An 18,820-nucleotide genomic window follows, 5' to 3' on the forward strand; every position below is an offset into this window, starting at 1 on the left:
AACATTGCAGAGTGATTTTAAAAGGTTGCCGTATAAACAACTTTTTTTTTCAAGATACAACCTTCATTTGGATAAGAGCCAGTGTCTGCTACGATCTGCATATTGCTTATGGCACTGTTGGCAGGCGCTGCGTTGTCAGTGCAGTTTGTATACACAACAGACTAAAAACTAATTGTCTCTTCCCGTGTCACATCTCCACCTCTTCAACTTTCCGCACAGCTGACCTCCCTGGAGCTACAATATGTGTCTCCGAAGCTGCTGATGTGTCGGGACCTGGAGCTCGCTGTACCCGGCACTTATGACCCCAACCAGCCTATCATTCGCATACAGTCCATCGCCCCCTCGCTGCAGGTCATCACCTCCAAGCAGCGCCCACGCAAGCTGACCATCATGGGTAAGATAAGGAGGAAATTGCTCGGGCCTTGTGGCGCTGAACCCATTACATCAGGAAAATAGATTAAAGAATATTTCCAGTCGTATGCTTTCAGCAGGCATGGTCAGGAGAGGAAATTCAATATGAATAGTAGCTTTATCCAAACAATTAACAGCTCCAAGGCCACGGGTTATTGTGAATTCATCAGTCAAGGTGAAGTTTTGTGTGGTTAATATGAGAGTAAAAATCTTTTGTCCCAACTAAAGCAGGATTAAACCAGTGATGAACTTAATAAAAATTAAACAACAAAAAAAAAAAAGAATTCCAGTCACTACAAAAAACATGCTCAGTGTTCAGTCATTAAAGAAGTCATGTGGTTTTTTGGGGGGTTTTTTGCCCCAGGAGAAATAGTGCATGCAGACAAAAACCCTCCCAACACCGTTCATTGGTATTAAATTGAATCCAGAAATAGATATTTCTGACACTTTATCCCTTACTCTGCTGCGTCATGTGAAATATGACAGTGAAGTGCTTTTAAAAAAGGCACAGCACTATAAAGTCACCTTGTCTTGAAGCCAAATTCATAAAATATCAATCACAAATGGCTCCCTCTGCTTCACACTTTTTTGCTAGACAATGCGATACTTTGTTCTGATCTATCCCATCAGTGTTACACAACACACCCTGTAAAAGATGATGGCCAATAAATCAACTGACCTCTGGAGCAAGACTTCAGATTAAGACCTGTCACCCACTGCAGGCAGTCGAGATTTACTGTCGGTGCTCGGTGCCCCGAGTGGCACACAACACGTTGCTTACTGGGATTGTCGTTAGACGCAGACTCGGGATAGAACATGGACTTTGTTTTTAGTCTTTCCACTGGAAGGATCAGTTTACTCCATTGAAGGTAATATAGAAGTCACAGCACTGCTGAAATAGTGGAACATTTAGATAAGTGACATCATCCGTACTTCAGATAGATTAAGTACATTTTCCTCTCTTGTCATGCTGAAAACTTCAGAATTGATGTCACAGCTCATCCAGATACACCAGATATACACTGATCCGCCAAAACATTAAAACCAGACACAGATGAGGCATAAAGTATAAGACAACAGGCCAACAATAAATCCTCCCCTCATAAGGATTATAATGTTCAGTTGTTATTGAATCTGATCGAAGACATTTGCCTTTAAACAAATTCTAAAATACACATTTTTGACCTTCCCTGAATGCAGCATTATTTGAGGGAACTGAATCACCACACTGTTCAGAGTTTTGGGGTACCATTGCGTCAAAAGTTGACTTGAAATCACCTAAGGGGAGAGCGCTGAGGTTAAGCAGACACCCAGAGATAGAGCTGGTCGGCTGACTGAGAGAGAGAGAGAGAGAGAGAGAGAGCGGCGGTGTGGCTGCTATCAGGGCCGACACACATGGACCTGTGTGCTGATTGCAGCATAGCTGGGTGAGCAGCGTAATCTGTGAAGGCAGGTGTGCCGGCATTTTATGATCCACATTTTGTGATAAAAAAAAATAAAGCTGTGTGAAGCTTTGTGGCCGTTCTGTTATAGAAATTACAAATGGGGATTCTTTTTTTATTTCCGTCTCTTCCATCTGTTGTTTTGAAGTACCATCCAAACCGAGGGTTACCAAGAAGCGATGGATTACTAAAGCAAAGCCTAGTTCAGAAGTGATGTGGTTGCTATGGAATCATTTATTGCCTGCAACAAACTTCCTAGACATTACTTCAGGTGATGATAGTGGAGATGCAGCTGCAGAGCGGCAGGGGAGCCCCCAGGAGAAAACAGCAAGTGCTGCCAAATCCAACAGTTTAATGGTTTCTACATAATGCGCGAACCCTCTATGAGCAGTGCATCAATGTTGTGTTTTATGGCCCATTCTGCAGGTAGTAATGGCCACGAGTTCATGTTCCTGTTGAAGGGCCACGAGGACCTGAGGCAGGATGAGAGAGTCATGCAACTGTTTGGTCTGGTCAACACACTGCTGGCCAATGACCCGGCGTCCTTGCGCAAGAACCTAAGGTAGACACACACTCACTCACTCACACGCGCACGCACACACACACACACACACACACATACACACACACACACACACACACACACACACACACACACACACACACACACACACACACACACACACACACACACACAAAGTCTGAGTCTGTTGTACACATCTTGAGCACACATATCTGACAAAGAATTGTGTGTTTGTGTCTGTCTCTTGTGTTTGTTGGATTCATCAGCATTCAGCGCTACGCAGTGATCCCCCTGTCCACCAACTCCGGCCTGATTGGCTGGGTGCCCCACTGTGACACCCTGCATGCCCTCATCAGAGACTACAGAGAGAAGAAAAAGATTTTACTCAACATTGAACATCGCATCATGCTCAGGGTGAGACTACTGAGATTCATTGCTTCCACCATTTTAATAAGTGAAATCAGTTTTTCTCACCCCAAATGTGTTTATTTACGTTGTAATAGTTCCATTTTCTCTGTCTCACCCAGTTAACTTAACATCAAGCTGTTTTTTATTCGTGCTGTGGTAATTAGCTCATGTGCTCACATGGTATTCATTCTCATTCAGTAAATACTATATATAATAGTGAATGCAATAGTTCATATTTATGTAAATTGATTCACCGTAAATAGATTCATCAAAGCTGAGGAAGCATCTGTTTTCAGGGATTATATTAATGAATATTAAATCAGTCATTAATGAAAACACATTCACAGGTTCGCAATGGTCCCAAATGAACTACATATCTGCCTCAGAATTCACAATCAGTCAAAGGAGAACACACAAATACATCATTTTTCTGGCTGTAAGGTCACTGCAGGAAGATGTCATGTGGGAGCAGAGAAACCGCAGGTTAAGACCTTGACACTCACTGTGCAACGAGCTCATTGAGAGTATCCTCAAGGAATCATGGCAAACAGAAAGAAAGCACCGAGGCAGAAGGACGGAGCTGAAGTTCAATTCTCATTGATCCACACTCGGATGATGACATCATGTCCAGCCTTGACCTGAATCATTGTTCCGCAAGAATAAAAAACAACAGACACTGCCAGACTGTGAGAAGACAAACAGGAAATGTCGCAGAGTCAATAACATGGCTTTTTTGCAAATGATATTTGAATTATTAATGATGTGTTACATTTAGTTTAAGCCTTTCAAATTACAAGATGGCAAGTTTACGTGCCAATTAGTCGGTATTTGATCATTAATACCCTTACAATTGGACCTGATCATACCCAGTTGGTGATTTTCTAAAACCTGAAGCAGATTCATTTTACATGGCAATCACATGTGGAATATGTGGGAATGTTTTGGGGCCTATATTTCCCACTTGATTTCACTTTTTCAGGTATAGTAGGTATGTCAACGAAGGAAATGTCTTTTTCCTTGTGGGTGTGTAATAATCAGCAGCGCCTCTGGTAACTGAAATGACATCACTGCTGTGAAGTAAGCGATGACATTTTGAACACAGTCCATCACCATGGTGATGACAGCTAAAGTTGAAATAACTATCATTGTCTCCTCTAAGCTCTTCCAATAATATTTAGCAGTCTTTAAAAGCTGCTGTTCATCAGTGCTCTCTGGTGGCTTTATTCTCACTTTATTCTCTTTTATCAGTAGATTAGTATATCTGGTATAGAAGCGGTAGGACTAAAGAAGTTGTTCAATTTCTTCATACACCTTTTGAAAATGATTTATATCCTTTTTCGATTCATATCCTTTGTTTCCATTTTTATTTAACATGCAAAATTAAGTGTCATTGACTTTCTGCTGGGACTACATAGAGGCTGCTTTAAGGGGTGTCTGTATTTCAACTGTGTATTTCAGATGGCCCCAGACTACGACCACCTGACGCTGATGGAGAAGGTGGAGGTGTTCGAGCACGCTGTCAACAACACGGCCGGAGACGACCTGGCCAAGCTCTTGTGGCTCAAGAGCCCCAGCTCGGAGGTGAGAACGAGGCGCCGTGTCTTCCCTCTGTCAGCTCTGGGGGAGGATGATGGAGGGTACTTGATCTTATCAGGATCCGTCTTCATATTTCAGTGGCTCCCGGGTAAAATGTCAAGTGTGCTCATTTGTAGAACAGATAAAGCGCATATCTATAAATGAACATGTTTCTCAGTGAGACGGCGTGTCACTGACGACCTGGTGGACACTGCGGAAAGGATTTCATTAGACGCGGAGGAAACATGATCCGTCTAGTCACTTATTTTTCTGATTATTGAAAGAATACAGTTGTAATGAAATAAAGCTGTAGTTCTACCTAAAGAACGGCTTTTTCTGGGTTGTGCGTGTGTCCTACTTTCAAAGTACAGACTTTGCAGGATTTCATTAACAGACCTTCAAATTGAATCCTTTTTTTTTTTTAGGAGCGTTGGTACTCGGTGTACCAGATGTTCTACTTGTTTATGTGTCTGGAAAGATGTTTTCAGCAGCCTGCTAGAGATGTCTGCTCTATTTGTCACAATATTCTGCTCGTATGTTGAGAAACCAGGAGAGCTCTCGTAATACAGATGTTATTTCTCCTCCAGGTGTGGTTTGACAGGAGAACCAACTACACCCGGTCCCTGGCTGTGATGTCCATGGTGGGCTACATCCTTGGGCTGGGTGACAGGTGAGCTTCAGTTTTGATTGAAAGGTTAGAAAACTATCAATTAACATAAAACATGATTAATAATAGGATCTTTCTATTCTTCAGGCATCCATCCAACTTGATGTTGGATCGGTTAAGCGGCAAGATCCTCCACATTGACTTTGGAGACTGTTTTGAGGTGAGTGGGGATTTTCTTTCAGTCCATTCTCAACTGTTTTTTGTTTTGTTAGTCATTTGAGACTGACCTTAATTTCTTTGTAATACTTTGTTTTTCTAAAGAAACCAAGAATTACAATACATACAACATTATAAAACACAGTTGGTCACCTACGTCTTCATTCAGACGTTACAATGATGGAAATACATGCTAGTTCACCCATTAAGTCATCTCTTAGGGTCACACACACAATCTATTATCCAATATTGCAAAAGTCTATCAACCTGCAGGTTTAGTGAAAAAGTCATTCTCTCCATATCTTCAGCATTAGTCACAATATTTATCCAGTCAGACTGTTGCCATTCTTATATTACAGCCTTCTTACTGGCTGCTAATAATATCTTTAAAAGATATTTGTCTTGCACTAATAACTGAGCTGGAATATTGCTCAAATAAATCCTTGAGAAGGAGCAGTCACTAAAATCCCTCACTAAGAACATTCTGTAACACCTCCTGCCAACAGGACGGCTCCAAAATATATGGAAATGCTTTGCCAGCATTTCCTTCAACATAGACAGACGCCTTCTTAACTCATCTGCGTGTATACATTTGATTAATTTATTAAAGAGACTGACCTTCATATCAACGTCAAACAGGTGGCCATGACCAGAGAAAAGTTCCCTGAGAAGATCCCGTTCCGGCTGACAAGGATGCTGACCAATGCGATGGAGGTACGTAACTCTGCTGTGTTGTGAGAGACGCTCTAAAGTGTGTTACTTACTGTGTGTGTGTGTGTGTGTGTGTGTGTGTGTGTGTGTGTGTGTGTGTGTGTGTGTGTGTGTGTGTGTGTGTGTGTGTGTGTGTGTGTGTGTGTGTGTGTGTGTGCGCGCGCGCGCTAGCTTAAACAACTTAAAAGAATGCTTGCCTCAGCTCAGTCAAAAACTTTGTAGCAGAAAAATCTTTTTAATAGGTTCTTATTTTTCCAAGGTATTCAAGTGTGAAAGTCCCCAACATTAAACACCAGCAGTGTTCCTCTGCTGTACTTCAGCTGAATCGTTTCTGAGCTGCTTCTCCTTTGTCTGCCTTATTTTATTCAAAATAATAATTGCTCTTTTCCAAGTATGCAGGGTTTTTATCAGAAACCATGACTCACTGTACCTTGTACTTAATGACCAAAGAAGAAAAGGAATTAAATACGAAAGCATTAAGAAATAAAATTCAGCATGTAAGAGGTTTACGACGTGTCATCGCTTAAGCTACCGGAAACGTTTTTTTTGTTTGTTTTTTTTCTTGTTAGAAATATGTTTGAAAAGCCTCTTAAAGTACAATTCAGTCAGCTACATATAAACACGATGGCTGCACCACCACTAAACCTCAACACCAGTTTGGATTCTGCTCTTCAACACCAAACACACTGATCACTGGTTATCGTTCAAACAGCTGTCCGACGTTGTGACGGGTTTGTTTCCTTTAGTAACGTTTGTGTCTGGTTGTGTGTCAGGTGACGGGCCTGGACGGTAACTACAGGATCACCTGCCACACAGTGATGGAGGTGCTGAGGGAGCACCGGGACAGCGTCATGGCCGTGCTGGAGGCCTTCGTCTATGACCCGCTGCTCAACTGGAGGCTCATGGACAGTAAGACATCATCAGATTTACATTCAGGATGTTTTAATGGTGCTCACTGAGGCTTCGTTCAGACTGCAAGCAAACTGGATTTGTTTCTCAATTCAAACCTTTAGGACGGACTTTCCACATAGCTGTTTACAAATTAGCGGATTGGATTTGCCCTCTGAACTTTCAAGACACAATCTGGATCTGACAAAAAAACAAACCAAAAAAAAAACAGATTTGGGCTGGTAGTGTGAACAATGCCTGAGTTTCAGAAAAAGGAAAACAGTTGACAGTAAAATGACATATTTCTGCCTCAAATAAACACAACAGTCCAAAAAAACCAGTCAAACATCCTTGTGAAGGTCAATTACTCCACTTACAGCTAGAACAACTTCTTTGAGGTGGTGAGGAATGTGCAGCGTTAAATGTAATCACATCAGGCTGCGTTGGACTTCTGTTGCACTTGTATTTTGAGGAGAAATTGAGCAAACGCTTAAAGAAGTGGTGCAGACATCTAAAGGTCATTGGTTAAAACTCAAGCGAACAAAGTGAATGAACCTCTCTGGCACTCTCAAATAATGCTGTTAAGGTTGCCTTCAAGACATTTTATCCAAGACATCTGTTTCATTATAAATGAGGTTTCTTATTTAAAGAAATAATAATAATCCAGGCATCTGTAGATGTATATTTTTTTTATCATAAAAATTATGTATTACAATTCACAATTTTAACACATCTGCATTTTTGTAACATCAGAATTTTTAGTAAAGATCAGTCGACATGTTAATGTTTTAAGCTTCATTTTTCCGCCTCTATAAAGTTCAGAGTAGTGTTGCTACTTCATGTGTGGTGTATGAAATATAGAATAAGGAGTACTCACAAAGGTCATCATTTTAATGTCATGAGCAGTGCCTGTCTCATCCACAGCAAATACCAAAGGCAACAAGCGCTCCCGCACCAGGACCGACTCGTACACCGCTGGACAGTCAGTGGGTACGTCTTCCCTACGAGCCTCCTGTTTTATTCTTAGTAATGCAAATCTGTGTTTAAATCCGTGTCTGTGTGGTGTCGTCTGCAGAGGCCCTCGAGGGAATAGACCTCGGAGAGACCACACACAAGAAACCAGGGACCACCGTGCCTGAATCCATTCACTCCTTCAGTGAGTTATCCTCACGTTTCATGGATTATGTGCCGTTATACAACCCTTTAGTCTTCCTCTGCTCATTTCACCACGACAATACCGAGCGCCCGCGCTGTCATAAATGATCGGTGCAACCGCTGCGCTATTGTAAGGCAGCACTTAGATCCGCTCCGATTTCCTTCAGCTGCAAAGAGGCTCGGTGTGGAGTGAGCAGAATTAGCCTCTCCAGTTGTCAACAGTTGTTGTTGATGGTGGCGTGTTTGTGTCTCTTTAAGTCGGAGATGGGTTGGTGCAGCCCGAGGCACTCAACAAGAAAGCTATTCAGATCATCAACAGGGTGCGGGACAAACTTACAGGTGAGTTGCGCAGCGCTCGACAAGCACGAGGGTCAAAACTAGAGATGAATAGCAGCTGAAGTCGTGATACTCATTCTTCTACACAAGCTGCTGCAGCAAATACAGAACCCTTCGTTTCAATCATTTGTTCGCATTGTTAAAAATCCTGTGGTCAAGTGGAAGTTTTTACTGTACATAAAGCATCACTTTCCTACGACAGAGTATTCGGGCCACTAAAAACATTTTTTTTAAATAAAGTTGAAATTGCCATATACGAGCAAGGCATAAAACATGTTTTCTGTTTTCGAAATGGTATGTCAACTTTATTTTCAAAGTTTAGATTTTTATTCTCAACATTTCCACTTTACCCTTGAAATTCTAAGTAAAAAAAAAAAATCGTCCTCCTCTTATTATTTTCCCTTAATCTGACCTTAATATTGCATCGTTGTCTCGCCACTTATGAATTAACATGTAAACCAAACAAAAAAGATTTATTGTGAAATAAGAACATAATAAAAGATATCAATATTTTTGTCAATTGCTGTAAAGAAATTGTCGCATTGTCAAAGTTGTTATCCATACTTTGACATCTATAAACATATTATTATACTGTTGTCTAGCACATCACATTTTTCTGTTGAGGAGGGCTGTTCAGATCTTACACAGTCCTGAAAACACCGTGGTGTTCTCAAACGCTGAAGGAACTTACGTTTTACCAGATTGATTTTTCTCCAAAAAAAAGTTCCAGCGTTGTGACGAGTTTGTTCCCTCTTCAGGTCGAGACTTTTCTCACGACGAGACGCTGGATGTGCCAACGCAAGTGGAGCTCCTCATCAAGCAAGCCACCTCCCATGAAAACCTGTGCCAGTGCTACATCGGATGGTCAGTACTCCTCTCTTGAGTTCAGAGTTCAGTTAGAGCGGAAATCTGCCTTAAATCGCGTCGTGACGATATGAATGTATGCACGACGGAAGGCAGTACACAGTCAGCTTTTTTGGAGTTTGCTCTTTTTCAAAATGCTCGATCACAACTCGATCTTCGTTTGACTCGTTTTATTGTGAATCCTCAGGTGTCCATTTTGGTGAAGAGGCGTGTCTTTGAGCCACGGTCACACCGACGTTCTTTCTCACTGATAAACCGAGAAGCAGCACTCAACTCGGACCGGTATCCACAGATAAATGTCACAGCGTATAAAGGTGTACGACACACCGGTGGCATGTTATAAGTTTCAGAACTCTGTTTTTACCATAATTTAAGTAAAGCTGTAGTCGTTGCTTCAGATGAACTTCTTGATATTTTAACATCATAATCACTTGCTAAAAGCTTTCTACAGCGGCCATATTGTAATAATTTATGACATTTCTTACTTCACACACACACACACACACACACACTGTATGCTTCTTACAAACCCACCAGTCTGTTGTATCTTTGTGTATTAATGTGACAAAGTTTAATAACATGTATGCCTTTTGCTAAATGAAACTTTCGTCAAAGGATGCTCATGTGCTGAGACCATCATAATGTACTGTATGGGCCTCTGTGTGCCATTAAACCCTGTACAGATACCTCAGTGACTGTGCTGCGTTCATTTAACTGTGCAGATAGTTGACCTGTCTGAGCTCGTCACACCTACAGCAGGTGTAAGCAGGTAGCATCGCTGTCATCAGACTGGTTTCCATCGGTGCACCTCTCTCCTTGTTTTTCTTCTGACACCCACAGAGGGCACTCTGACTCCTAATAAGATCTTTGTCCTCCGTCTTTTCAAGAAAGGCTTCGGGGGACTCTCGTCAGGCTAGAAATGTTAAGATCAGACTAGATTCTCCCCTTAAAAAAAACAGAAACCAGAACAAAACACAGAAATCCTGTATTTTCAAACATGAGCTCTTGAATTGAGGTGAGATTTATTGTTCTAAAAGCAGCTACTATATTTTGTTGTCATCTTGGGACCACAGGCAGACACAGTCATTACAGCGAATGCAGTCTCTGACAGAAACAAAACTGAATCTGATGTTGCAAATTGCAGAGGCAGCACTGGAGACGGCTATTAATTTGGTTTCCTGTGCTGTTATCTGGAGAGTGCAAGGTAGCTTCTGTTTTACTTGCTCTCATTGCTATTCCCCCGCTTATTTCTCCATTTATTTCTTCCCTGCTTTCTCCTCTGAAGGTTAATTACTTATAGATAGTTAAGGATTACGGATCAACATAAAGCAGCCCATTGATCTCTTCCCTGCCGTGCCCACCGCTGCAATGTCACACTCTTTACACATCGGGACAGAGGCCTGGTGATTATCTGTTCATATCGATCCATCCCTCCTCTGTTTTCTCTCGCTTTCCTGCTCCCCCTGCCTCCACTCTGTCACTTTCTTCCCTCCTGCTGCCAAAAGCTCATTATTGAAAATGAGACTTTTCATAGTCCGCGCCACCGTTCCTGTTGTTCTTTCTCACCCGTCTAATTTGTTTGCATTTTGTTGGCCTCTCAAGTCTGTTGAGGGGCAGACGAGTCAATAGCTCAAGTTAAATAGGCTGCATTGATTGGGAGAGGGATTTAGCTGTTTACCAACTGTGGAAATGGGCTGTGGCCTCAGAAAACCAGCACAGGTGTCTGCATGGAGCAAGTCGATGGTGACAAATGATACTTGTCGGGAGACAATGCCCCGAAATGAGGGAAGGTGAAAGGCTTGGCAGCGGAGGCAGGGGGACGCAGGGGGGACGCAGGGGGACGCAGGGGGAGGCAGGAGGCCACGCTCCATCAGCCTTTGAGGTTGTCACATGAAGCCGAGCAGGCCCGGCATCCTGAGCCAAGACATTAAGAATGATGGGAATAGCAATAAATTCACACGTAGACGCTCCCCCGCCGGGACCCCAGCCTGTCTCTGTTGCTTGTTAGTCGGTCCTCCATCTTTGAGCTTGTATTCCTCCACAAGAGCTCCCCTCTGAATGTTATTCCACATCCATGCACCCCCTTTAGCTTCCCGTGAGCCCAAGAGATTTCATAAATGCTCTGTTCAAGTCTTGCCGTGCCTGGAGTGCAGTCACAGAAACCAAGGATGGAGTCGTCTGCGAAAGCAGCAGATTTCCTTAAATTTCTCATTGTGAATATAATATGAAAGTCAGATATTAATCAAGAATAAAACAAATGTTGCAAGTCCATCAGTTTAGATTACTTAAAAACTTTGAGGATTGTTTTACAGTGTCTGAATACAATAAGATAAAGTGAGACTGACAGCAGCTCACACAGTCTTAACTGGGTAAAAACAAATCCTCAGATGCTTACGCAACAGGTAAAACAACAGACCTTCCATTTCAAATCATATTTTGGAAATTCTTTATTAGAAATTCTCATCTTATTTTCCAGGGGGTCCTCAACGTTAACACATGCAGACACTTAAAAAAAAAAAAAAAAAGGGTCCAAACATTTATCAAAAAGAGACAAAAATTGCTACATGATTTAACAATACCAAATGTGACTAAAAATGTACAAAATGCCAACAAACAATAATAAATAGAAATTTTGAAAAAGTAAATCAAGAGGCATAAATAATCAGGAGGAGTCTGTTATAGAGTGTTATAATATTTATAGAGGTGTTTTTATAGACCGGTACAATGAATCTTATAATATGAAGACACAGCAACATTTATAATAACATGAATAGCTCAAAATCCAGGCAGCAACACAACTTTATCCCTCAGTCTTTATTAAAACAATGTCACACCATAGTTTACTTACTGTATTAGTTCGTATCCGTCTCCAATGAAACCCATTTTCTTAAAATCCTGGATCATTGAGAGGACTGAGGCAGAGATTTCAGCTATAAAACTGCAAAATCATATTTGAAAAGAATGTGAAAAGAAGTTTTAAAGTATTGGGATTGTTTAACTACTCCTTTATGTTAAAGTAATGGATAGTACACTCCAGGAACGCATCACTTTTTAATGAAAGAAAGACACGGAGGTCAGTGGAACTTCAGCATGACATCAGGTCTGTCATTTTTTTTAATTTTTTTTATTGCAAGTGTTCTCACAGGCTGAGGAGTTCTCCTCAAAACCACTGGACTGATGTCGGTGTGTACAAGTGAAGCTCCCCTTCGATACGGAGGGATGTGCGAGGTTCAAAGGAACAGAACAATTCATGTGCGGCCGGTGAACGAGGGGCACGATTCATTTTGTCTCTGGGGAGCGCCGGTGATGTGAGACGGAGCACAGGTCTCCGCTTCAGCGTGACAACTGGATCTAATTAAGGTGTCGTATAAAACCTATGGCCCTTTTTTAAAGGTATGTAAATCAGGTGTGAAGGAGTGGAGCTGGAGGAGAAACTTGGAGGGCTCCGGTTCAGCTGGAGTCCAGGACGAGTGAACTACATGCTGACTGGATACGCTCTCCCACCTGACTTATTCACCGAGACACGGCACACTCCTCTGCCTCCCTACGGTTATAAGAACACTTTGCCTCTCATACTACACCCCCTCCCCCCCCCCACCTCCCACCCCCTCGCTCTCTGGCACGGCTAACAGCTGTGAGGAGAAAGACATAGACGGAGGCGATATTGACGGCCAACCAGAGCCCATTCGATAGCAGGCTCTGGAGTTGTTTAAAGCCGGAGCCTGCAGCCAGGACTCCGGCTGTCTTTGTGCACTGTGGTGCAAAGCCGATATCGATGAACTTGACAGCAGTTTAGGCCGCCTGAGATCTGCTGCACTCTTAGACATGTTCTCCTTGCCAGCTTTGGCCTTGTTTACGCCGCCTGTTAATGTTCCTCAGAGCTGGGACGATTTTCTGTTTCTAATCATCTCTTTATCAAACGGTAGAACCATTTAAGTTAGTATGGATTTAGTCCACCGAGGCAGTAACAGTGGCTCATTGTTGAGTGAGTAAAAGTGAAAATGCACATTTGTTGTAGTTCCTGCAACTGCTGTAAACACAAACAGAAGCAGGCCAAGGACAGTTGAAATGAAAAACTGGGCCAGTCCCAACTGAAGCCAGCACTGGGCATTTTGCATGTTGGCAGCTCCAAATGGCATCGAGCTGTAGCTAACTGTTTGAAAAATTACACGTGTAATAGTCAGTGACTTCAGCAAATGGCACACAGTATGCTCATGTTTGTGTTGACCAAGTCTGCCGGTCGGTGATGGTTTCCTACCAACAGATACAGAAGGACAGCAGCTAACTGAACAGATTCACCTTCTATTTTTCAGCATTTACACCTGAACATGACAAACCTGACACCACTTTTTATCTGACTAAATAGCATGCTTAAATAAATGACATGTTTATCATAGGTGACACTCATTCTTACTGCCTTACTTTATTTATTTATACCAAGATATTGATATCTAGTAAGCTGTTATTAAAAAGAAGATCTCTCATCGCTCTCCAGTAGCAATAATCTATAGACCATTCATTAACGCTGTTTCTTTGGTAAAAAAAAATATTTACAATAGATACTGTTGACAATTAACTAATTTCTGTATGTAGCATATGATTTATTTCCCCATGACTGTTTAACTACTAGGCAGACAGAAATGCACACTACTAAACAGATAAATGAACTACAATCATGGTGGTGAAGGTACATACAGTGTTTTGCCTAAATGTGAGTCAGAGCTTTTGAATGACAAAGAGGCATACTCGGAAGTAACAACTGTATTTATAGATGTGGCTGTGTGGAAAAAAACGTCCCATGTTTCACACTTTTCTGGTGTTTTATTTTCAGCCTTGATGTCCATAAGAAGATTTTTTATGGGGTTTAAAGCACCAAAATCCATCACGGGATACTTTGACGTTTCCTAGGTTTCTCCCTGGAGCTCCACCAAGAATAGGCTGTTTTCTGTCTGTCCTTTTAAGGCCACTGATGTCCGTGACCCTCTCTTCTGATTGGCTGACTCTTTTCTGAGTGACACACACCAAGGCCAATCAGAGATTTTCTTTGGTCTTGTGGTTCACTAACTCAACAATGGAATGACTGCTCTGTGCTTTCTTCCAGATAAAAAGATTGGACAGTGGGCCATGCCGAGAGGAGACATGACATGAGTCTGAGTCATGTCGCAGACTCACAAACTGTCCAAATGACATAGCTGCTGTGTGCATTGCTGTGTTCTGTTTGTAATGTTTTGACACTTTCACAGTATTTAAGCAGCCAGACCTGTTTTATAATAAAAAATAAATAAATAAATAAAAAAATTGAAATCGTTATTAAATACATTTTTAAAATGAACATAAAATCATACTAAATAAATAATGTTAACATCGAGTGGTAAACAAACCACTTAGTGGTGCTTGAAAATTCATACAAAGTTTACATGGATGTGGATGTAGAAACTCATCAGCAGGTGTGGAGTTCCCAATGTGCCAATGTCTCAGTGAGTGTGAAGAAGTGACTTGTTTTTGCTGACCTTCTGTGGTTTAATGGCTCAGCTTGCTGCCATGATGTGCAGGTGTACTGCAGGGTTGTGAAGCTCAATACAATTTATCCACCGTTTTACAGCTCCAACAGAAGAGATGGAGTAGCTGCGGCGGAGCCAATGACCTTAGCTCAACAGTGTTTTTGTAATTACTCTCACTGGCAGAAGGGGCGGGGGGGGGAGACAAAAACTACGCACTGCAGCTTTAAAGGAAGCAGCTATTTTTTTTTGTTGAAAAGGTATCATGATACCAGAGATGTTTTCAGCATTTGGCAGAAAATAGTGTCAGTGTTTAGGCAAAACTTATAATCCAGTTTTGTAGTTCCGGTCATTATTCCTCTGTCTTCCTTGCTGAGATCTGGAGATTCAGCAGTGCTTCTGGATGAGAGTCCAGCATCAGTCAAATCAAAATAAAGATACATCTAGTTTTTTTTTTTTTTTTGCAGGTACCTTTTGCATTGTTTCTAGTGTTTGGTGGCATCTTGGTGATGTGTCAACATGTCCTCCCACCAGCATTGTGTGTACCGCCAGTGATGTGCGGCAGGTCACTGCGTGGTAAAGGTCTCCATTAGCCGTGAGCCCGGACAGTTGAGTCATCCATGTGTTACTGTAGCAGCACAGTGCACTACAGAGGCTCAGGCAGAAGGCGGTGTTGTTGTTGTTGTTGTTGGGCAGTCAGAGGACAGCGCTGACAGGCTGGTAATATTATTCCAAACCTGATGCAGTTATTGGACTGTCTGACTAAAAGTGACCTTAACAGTATGTTTCGCTTCAGCTGAGTTGCTCGGCAGATTGCGGCGCAGCGCCTGCCGGCCGTCTGCACTTGTGTGTGACAGCTCCCAGGTGTGAGTGTGTGTGTGGGACTGTATGAATGTGCTCAGGGAGGGCTACACACTCAGCAAAATCCTTCCCCGGATAAATAAAGATAGTTAAAGCATTGTTTGTCTCAGTGCTCTCTGTAGATGAGGTTGGTTGCGGCGCCGGTCGCAGCGACTGACACTATTCAATATGACATTTCTATTACATTTCACCTTTATTGGATTGCAGACAGAGACGGGAGACAGATGCTTCAACTAGCACTTTTTCAAACACATTTTCATACCTGGCTTAAAAAGTGAAAATCAGCAGCTGAGGCTCTGATCAGATCAGAAAGCTCTGTGACAATTGAAACTGCATTTATACATGCTGTAAGTGAACATTCACAGCCTAAGTGTAATGTTCTTAATCATGTACCTGTGTGTGTGTGTGTGTGTGTGTGTGTGTGTGTGTGTGTGTGTGTGTGTGTGTGTGTGTGTGTGTGTGTTGCAGGACTCCAATCGTATTTGCCTTGATATGAACAGCAAGTATCCAACAGGAACGCATAGATGTTTAAACCCTTACCTGAAGCATAACTAGATGTAGATATAAATACATAGATATCACTGAATCCTTCATTTTAAGTGTTACATGTAGAGTTTTAAAAATATAATCACAAAGGCTGATGGCAGGAGACTCTGGCAGACTGAAGTCTCACCCCTACAGTCACCCTGAGATCAGAAAAGGCCTCCTGACTCTTTTTTCTTTTTCTTTTATCCTGCATCCCAAAATGTTCATTTCAGAAAGAGGAGGCTGTTGTTCAGAAGTGGTTGCACCTGATCAGCTCAGGTAGTCCGAGGCATTCCAATGATGCTATTAGTGGCCATCGTGTGTGCCAAGAAATCACTGCCCTCATCATTACACTCTGTCTACCAGCAACTGTTTCTGACACTGAGCCATCAGCCTGCTGCAGCACAACTCTATAAGTGTTGTGGTCCAAGAATTTAGTTTTTTGTTCTGCGGCATTCTTTTGTTTAGTTGTTAAATACCATACTACGTATTGCATTTTTGCACCAACGAGCACCAGAAGCAGCTGAGGCTAATCCTGCTTTGCTCACCGATACTTCAGTTGTGAAAGAAGAAGAGGCAAGCTTCACTTTTCCATTCTCTCAATGCAAATGTATCAACCCGGTATTAAGTACAAAGCATGTAATACCCTTCAGTCCCCTAGAGGATATTGTGTCAGTGTCACGTTGTACCTCGCACCTCTAGTGGACGGACGGGTGTATTACAGCGTTTGGCTTGACACCGAGCGAGATTAGACTCTTCTCTTCGGGGGAATAAACCAGCAGCACCAGAAAGTGATACAGAAGTTTGTACATTCCTGTGAAATGCAGACGTTGGATGCTTCTTTTTGTGGTGACCACTTTGTCCTTTGGCCGTGGCTTGATTCGTTTGTGGCAAATTTATTTTTGCAATCTTTTTGAGAGAATAAAACGTGTTTCTGAGGCTTACTTTCTATATTTTAAGATAGCGGACGGCAGCGCTTAAGGTAGGTAGGTATATACTTTATTAATCCCCGAGGGGAATTTTTTTTTTTTTTTAACATGAGACGATTAATTTGTGCTTGAACAAAGAAAGAAGAGAACTAACAAGTCGAACAGGAGAACGTTACCGCTGCCAGGTAAATATCCAGCCCATCAGCGTGGCTACTCACATCATCGTTACTTTATTTCCCACATGTCCAACCCTTCCAGCACGAGTTCCTCTCTACCCTTACTAACCCTTCTGTTGCTGGCATGTCTGTGGGGTGAACCACAAACACAGTGTTTAGAAAGATGATGTAATTCGGCCTGATTTTTAATTCTGTCAATAGACAAATTTCCATAAAAAATGTAGCCAAACTGAATTTTCTTTTTCTGGCAGATGTGCATTACATTTTTGCCAATTTCCATAGTCACTGCTTTGTGAGCATTAAGTTTTCCCCAAATTGAGGCAAACAGTGGCACTCACTGTCCACTGTGTTGCCATTGAAACATTAACATTGTGTGGAAAATGTAATGGAAATGTTTCACTTTGAGGAGCTTTACAGTCCCATCTGATGTTCTTGTTGTCTGATAATCAGCATCCCAGAGTCACTTTCAAATTGTCAGGACAACTTCTTTTTTTTTTTTTCTAAATTGCGCTTATTGAAAATGCACAATAGGAAACATCCTTAAAGGATTTTTTTTTTTTACCTGAAAATTCAGGCTCCACTCTTGCTCTCTATTCAGCAGTTGTACGAGCCTGGATGAAAAAATACTGGTCATTTATGGCTGAGTTTAGGTCAGCACTTTCAGGATAGTTTGCAACAGATCAATGGTACAAATTCACACAAGAAGTTAAACTCGAGACTAAATCTACTGAGCCTTGGCTGGAGATCAGAGCGTTTCTACAGAAATGATCAGCACTCATTTCACCGCTCGGTGATTTAGCTTGTTGTCTGTTCGTTCTCCGATCCGTCTCAGAGACGAGGTGTTTCTAATACAGAGCTGTCAGTGTGTTTCTGTTTTCACTCCATGTTCTGTGTAAAGATCTCGGGGGTGGAGGGTGAATCACTGAGAGCCTACGTGCCTGCACTTCAGCCACGTGTCCCCTTAAATAGCGTGTCGTCAAATAGCAAGTGAGCTTCTTGAAAGCGTTAACGTGCTCTCCAGTATGCACCGAGTTGTGTGTTTCCGAGGTGCACCTGATAGGGTGGCCCCGGAGCTTGCATTAGCAGCTCTGCAGTATTAAAGCGCTGTTGTCACTTGAGGACCTGAAAGCTCAGATTGGAGACCAGCGATCTCAGAAGCAGCCTTCACGTCTGATTGTTGAATCGCCCCGAACCCTTCACAGCCGTGTACCCGATCATTCAGCCTAAGTAACTTGTTGACGTGGGACTGTCCTCCAGCTGTCTGGGCGGGCCATCCTCTTGTCTCCCCCTTCAGATTTACTCACCGCGGGGAATAGCTATTACATCTCCTGTTATTATTTGCCATAAAAATGCGCTGAATGGCAACCAACTCCGAGGTGCTATAAAAAGCAGCGGGGTGTGAGATGGTGTCTGCGCGTCATCAATCAGACACAGTGGTGAAACATTGGGCCTCTCCACTGGGTAGTGGAAATTGATTTTTCTGTAAGTCTCAACGATTAGGGTGTGAAAGAAGGAGTGGGGGTTGGAGGTGAGGAAAGGATGTGAGGAGCTGGGAGGAATGGGATGAGGTGGGATTGGAGGACTGTGGAGAAAATGGAGAGAAAGCTAATGTTTTCACATGACTACATAACTGTTGGTCTTACCTTTTGTTTACTTTTCTTCAATCATACTTGGACTTTGAGGAATTTTCTTTTT

The 18,820-nt window shown here is 42.3% G+C and overlaps 2 protein-coding genes across 3 annotated transcripts in view; one reads left to right on the plus strand and one right to left on the minus strand.

Annotated features, from left to right (window-relative positions):
- Positions 1-9,822, plus strand: part of mtor (mechanistic target of rapamycin kinase) — an 84,893-nt gene extending 75,071 nt beyond the window's left edge. Inside the window, exons 46-58 of one of the 2 annotated variants that reach the window (XM_069693986.1) lie at positions 220-394; positions 2,280-2,415; positions 2,643-2,790; positions 4,243-4,365; positions 4,947-5,029; positions 5,114-5,186; positions 5,822-5,896; positions 6,667-6,802; positions 7,688-7,771; positions 7,857-7,937; positions 8,195-8,275; positions 9,031-9,136; positions 9,324-9,822. In XM_069693986.1, the coding sequence (XP_069550087.1) occupies positions 220-394; positions 2,280-2,415; positions 2,643-2,790; positions 4,243-4,365; positions 4,947-5,029; positions 5,114-5,186; positions 5,822-5,896; positions 6,667-6,802; positions 7,688-7,771; positions 7,857-7,937; positions 8,195-8,275; positions 9,031-9,136; positions 9,324-9,339 (1,317 nt within the window). In that variant the 3' untranslated portion in view covers positions 9,340-9,822. The remainder of the gene's footprint in view (positions 1-219; positions 395-2,279; positions 2,416-2,642; positions 2,791-4,242; positions 4,366-4,946; positions 5,030-5,113; positions 5,187-5,821; positions 5,897-6,666; positions 6,803-7,687; positions 7,772-7,856; positions 7,938-8,194; positions 8,276-9,030; positions 9,137-9,323) is intronic. The other variant, XM_069693987.1, reaches the window with a different exon arrangement.
- The window catches only part of slc66a1 (solute carrier family 66 member 1), a 245,126-nt gene that overhangs the window by 42,221 nt on the left and 184,085 nt on the right, over positions 1-18,820 (minus strand). The gene's annotated exons all lie outside the window — the stretch shown is intronic.

This window comes from Brachyistius frenatus, unplaced genomic scaffold (assembly GCF_029030835.1).
Source record: "Brachyistius frenatus isolate BFR_SWC_R1_liver_20210118 unplaced genomic scaffold, ASM2903083v1 Contig_16, whole genome shotgun sequence".
Lineage (NCBI taxonomy): Eukaryota > Metazoa > Chordata > Actinopteri > Embiotocidae > Brachyistius > Brachyistius frenatus.